The 3,578-nt window shown below is 51.9% G+C and overlaps 1 protein-coding gene across 2 annotated transcripts in view; it reads left to right on the plus strand.

Annotated features, from left to right (window-relative positions):
• Positions 1 to 3,578, plus strand: part of UVSSA (UV stimulated scaffold protein A) — a 30,259-nt gene that overhangs the window by 15,432 nt on the left and 11,249 nt on the right. For both annotated transcript variants that reach the window (XM_012812289.2, XM_023507711.1), the window contains exon 7: positions 185 to 272. In XM_012812289.2, the coding sequence (XP_012667743.1) occupies positions 185 to 272 (88 nt within the window). The remainder of the gene's footprint in view (positions 1 to 184; positions 273 to 3,578) is intronic.

Below are 3,578 nucleotides of genomic sequence, written 5' to 3' on the forward strand. Positions count from 1 at the left end.
AGGCGCCGAGCCGTAACGTTGACTCTAAATGGCCCACAGTGTGGGATGATGTGGTTTGGGGAATAAGAACAGCTGTGTAGGCAGTGAAAGCCACCTAGAGAAAAAGTGCCTGAAACGGGCCTCCTGGGCTCTGTCCACTGAGAGTGGTTCTAGGAGTTTACCTGGGCTTGGGGTATTTCCACAGACAGATGCCTCGGAGGACGAGGACGAGGACTTCGTGGAGGTCCCAGAGAAGGAGGGGTTTGAGACTTGTGTCCCTGACCACCTGCTGGGTGAGTATAGGGGGTGGAGCTGCTGCTATACCACTGGCAGTGAGGCCTGGGGGCCACTTAGGATGCTCCCCTCAGCCCCATGCTCTAAGGTCTGGCCAGCTCCAAGGGGCAGGAGGTTGGGCTTCAGCGGGACCTCCAGGCTGCCGTACAGAGTTTTGCTGACAGTAATTGCTGCTTTCATTTAAAAATCTTCCTCCGGTGCCCAGGCCCACAGTTGTCCTGTGGGGCTCTGTGTGCTGGGCAGCCCTCAGAGGCCCAGGCCTAGGCAGAGGGTGCCCCGTGGTCTGTTCCTGTGTGCAGACCCACTGTGGGGGCAGCTCCTGCCTCCCTCAATTTAGCTCTTGGTCCCCATGCCTGGCAGCTTGCTCAGGGCCTGGAAGGTCTCCTTCCCATGGCACATCCAAGCGTGAGGAAGGCATCTCCTGGAGCAGACGACTTCTCTGGTGAGAGGGTGATAAGGTGTGTGTGACCCGCCTTTTCTCAGGACTGTCACCAGAGAGGTGAACCCTTTCTCGCCATGGACACAGCTGTGGATGCAAGACAGTGCCCAGGATGATTTGCCTGCCCCACAGTTGGGAGCAACTTCTGATTACATGGGGGGCAGAGTTTAGCTACTGCAGCCCCTGCCGTCTAGAATTTCCCTCTCTGCCAACGATCCCCTAAAAGCCATGTCTGCTCCCCAGGGCTGCGGCCCTCCAGGGGCAGGGTGCAGGTCAGCCTCCGCGGCACACAGGCTTCAAGAGAGGCTCCAGCCCTAGGTTCTGTGGTGAGACAGAGAAGTTGGTTTGAATCGGGGTCTGAGAGAGGAAACACAGATGTGTTAAGATAGCTCGTGTGACTGGATGGCCCAGGAAGGCAGGACCTATTGAGTGTTCCACTTGGCAACTTCTGGGCCCTGCCATGTGGGCCTGTTCAGTGGGTGGCTGAGCTCCTGGGGTCAGTGCATGTTTGAGAGTCTGAAAGGGACCAGACACTGGGAGCCAGTTGGGGACCCTCTGTGGGCCATTATGTGGCACTCTCAGATCTGCCACTTCCTACAGGCACCTAGCAGACCAGCTGAGTGGCCTCTGTCTCCTTCCTCCGGCCCGTAGCCATACCTCTCCCTAACCAGGCCTCCGTCTGTGTTCTCAGCTCTGGGCAAGTAGCCTTGTGACTTCCCTTTTAAGGACCGTGGAGGACTGGACCACAGGGCCCACCATGCCTGAGCTGTTGGGGCAGGGGCCCAGGGACTTGTATTGCCACTAATTCACCACTTTAATTTGAAAGGCTCAGGACATTGTCTTCAGCCTTGAAGGGGACAATGGCTGGTGTGGGTCTGGTGCCTTCAAGTTGAAAACAAGTGGATGGTGAACAGGGTAGGAAGCAGGGTGTGGCATCTGTCCCTCCAGGCAAGTTTAGTGGCCTGTCCTGCCTCCCCCAGCCAGCGGGGCACAGAGAGGGAAGGGCTCCTGGGTCAGCCCCAGGTGGTGACCTCCTAGAGCTGTTGGGGTGTGCAGGACCACCTCTCAGGGTGGGGCTCTTGTGTTCCTACCTGGTCTCTGTGGTGCTGGTGTGGAGGAAATGTAGTTCATAACACTAGTTTATATTCTGTTGCTGTGTTTTCAATTAAACCCAGGTGAATCTGAAGTATTTAGATTTAGTCCAAATCCACACAGCTGAGGAAACTGGTGCTCTTTCTCTTTCTCATTTCTCTCTGAATTTTCACTGAGGGGCTTTTATCTTCCTCTTAATCCTACCATTTCTGTCAGGACATAATCTCTTTCTCAAATTTACATTTTAATTACAAGGCCAGCTGAACTAGGTGAAATCAATAATGTCAGCCCAAGTTTGCGCTGAAGCCCCAGCCTCTCCATTTCCTGCTATCGATCTTTCTCTCCGCAGTGTCTGCTTTAGTGCTGCAGGCAAATAGGTGCCACTTGGGCAATTTAAACAAAAAAGAGGATTTGGACATTTTTATGATTTTTTTTTTTTTTTTGTAAAAGCAACTGTGGGAGTAAATTTGAGCTGAGATACTGTGTTCTAGTTAGACGCCTCATAGGCAGGGCTTGTGGGGCACAGGTGGCCCCTTCTTTTTCCCTGCAAACATGTAGCTGGTGCCTGAGGAGTGCCACCTGCTTTTGAAGTTTTCACTTTGAAAGTATGTCAGTGAGATTGATTTTCTACAACAATGTGAAAATGGTAGTGTGTTTTTAGTGCCCTGAGTATTTACCCTGCTTTAACATGGTTACCCATCTTTTTAATGGTTTAAAACAACAAATCAATGAAAAGTATATTTCATTCTTGTAACTCTTAGGAATCCTCATATTGATCTTTGGCTGTGGCTGTATCTGGATGTCACAGTGCTCACGTGTCAGTCTGCCTCCCTCACCAGGCGCATGTGGACGGCTCTGTGCTGGCATCAGTGATGACGTGTTGCCAAAACAGATGCCCAGACACCTCCCTACTGAGTATGAGGAAGTGAGACTCTTTCTTAAAAAAACTAAAGAGGCTGGGTGCCCCCTCGGTTAGCGGTTATGGCACCAGCAACGTACACTGAGGGAGGTGGGTTCGTACCCTGCCCCGGTCTGGTAAACAACGACCACTACAATAACAACAACAACAAAATAGCCAGGTGTTGGGGTGGGTGCCGGTAGTCCCAGCTACTTAGGAGGCTGAGAATCGCCTAAGCCCAAGAGTTTTGAGGTTGCTGTGAGCTGTGACGTCACAGTACTCTACCAAGGGCAACATAGAGAGAGACTGTCTCAAAAACAAATAAATAAATAAATGAAAAAAAACCACCCAGGAGCTAAACCTAAGATGCCATGCGGACAGCAGAGCTGAGCAGGGGCTTTCCAGCATCCCCAAGTGTGCACTGCAGTGAGCTTGGGGCCTCTGTGCACTTGACGGCTTCCAGGGTGGAAGATCTGACTGTGACCCACTGAGTGGCTGGCCCTATGTCCTCCACTCTCAGCCCATGGTGTGGGAGCACACGCCAGGATGCATGCACACAAGGCTCTGCTTCTGTGAACAGGCAGCACTTTCTGTGCAAAGGGGCATGAAGACTGCTCTGTGAACTAAAAGCAGACTTACCACCGCATATTTACCGAAAGGAAAAAAGTCATTTTATCCAGAGACACCTGCACTGGGATGCTTATTGCAGCCCAGGTCACAATTGCAAAGATGTGGAGTTAAGCGAAGTATCTATCAACATGTGAGTGGATTAAGAGACTGTGGTGTGTGTCCACTGGGAGCACTACTCAGCCTTGAACAAAATGGTGAACTAATGCCTTTTGCACCAACCTGACTGGAGCTGGAGACCATTCTTCT

The sequence above is a fragment of the Otolemur garnettii genome, unplaced genomic scaffold (assembly GCF_000181295.1).
Source record: "Otolemur garnettii isolate 467f Iridium unplaced genomic scaffold, OtoGar3 scaffold00198, whole genome shotgun sequence".
Lineage (NCBI taxonomy): Eukaryota > Metazoa > Chordata > Mammalia > Primates > Galagidae > Otolemur > Otolemur garnettii.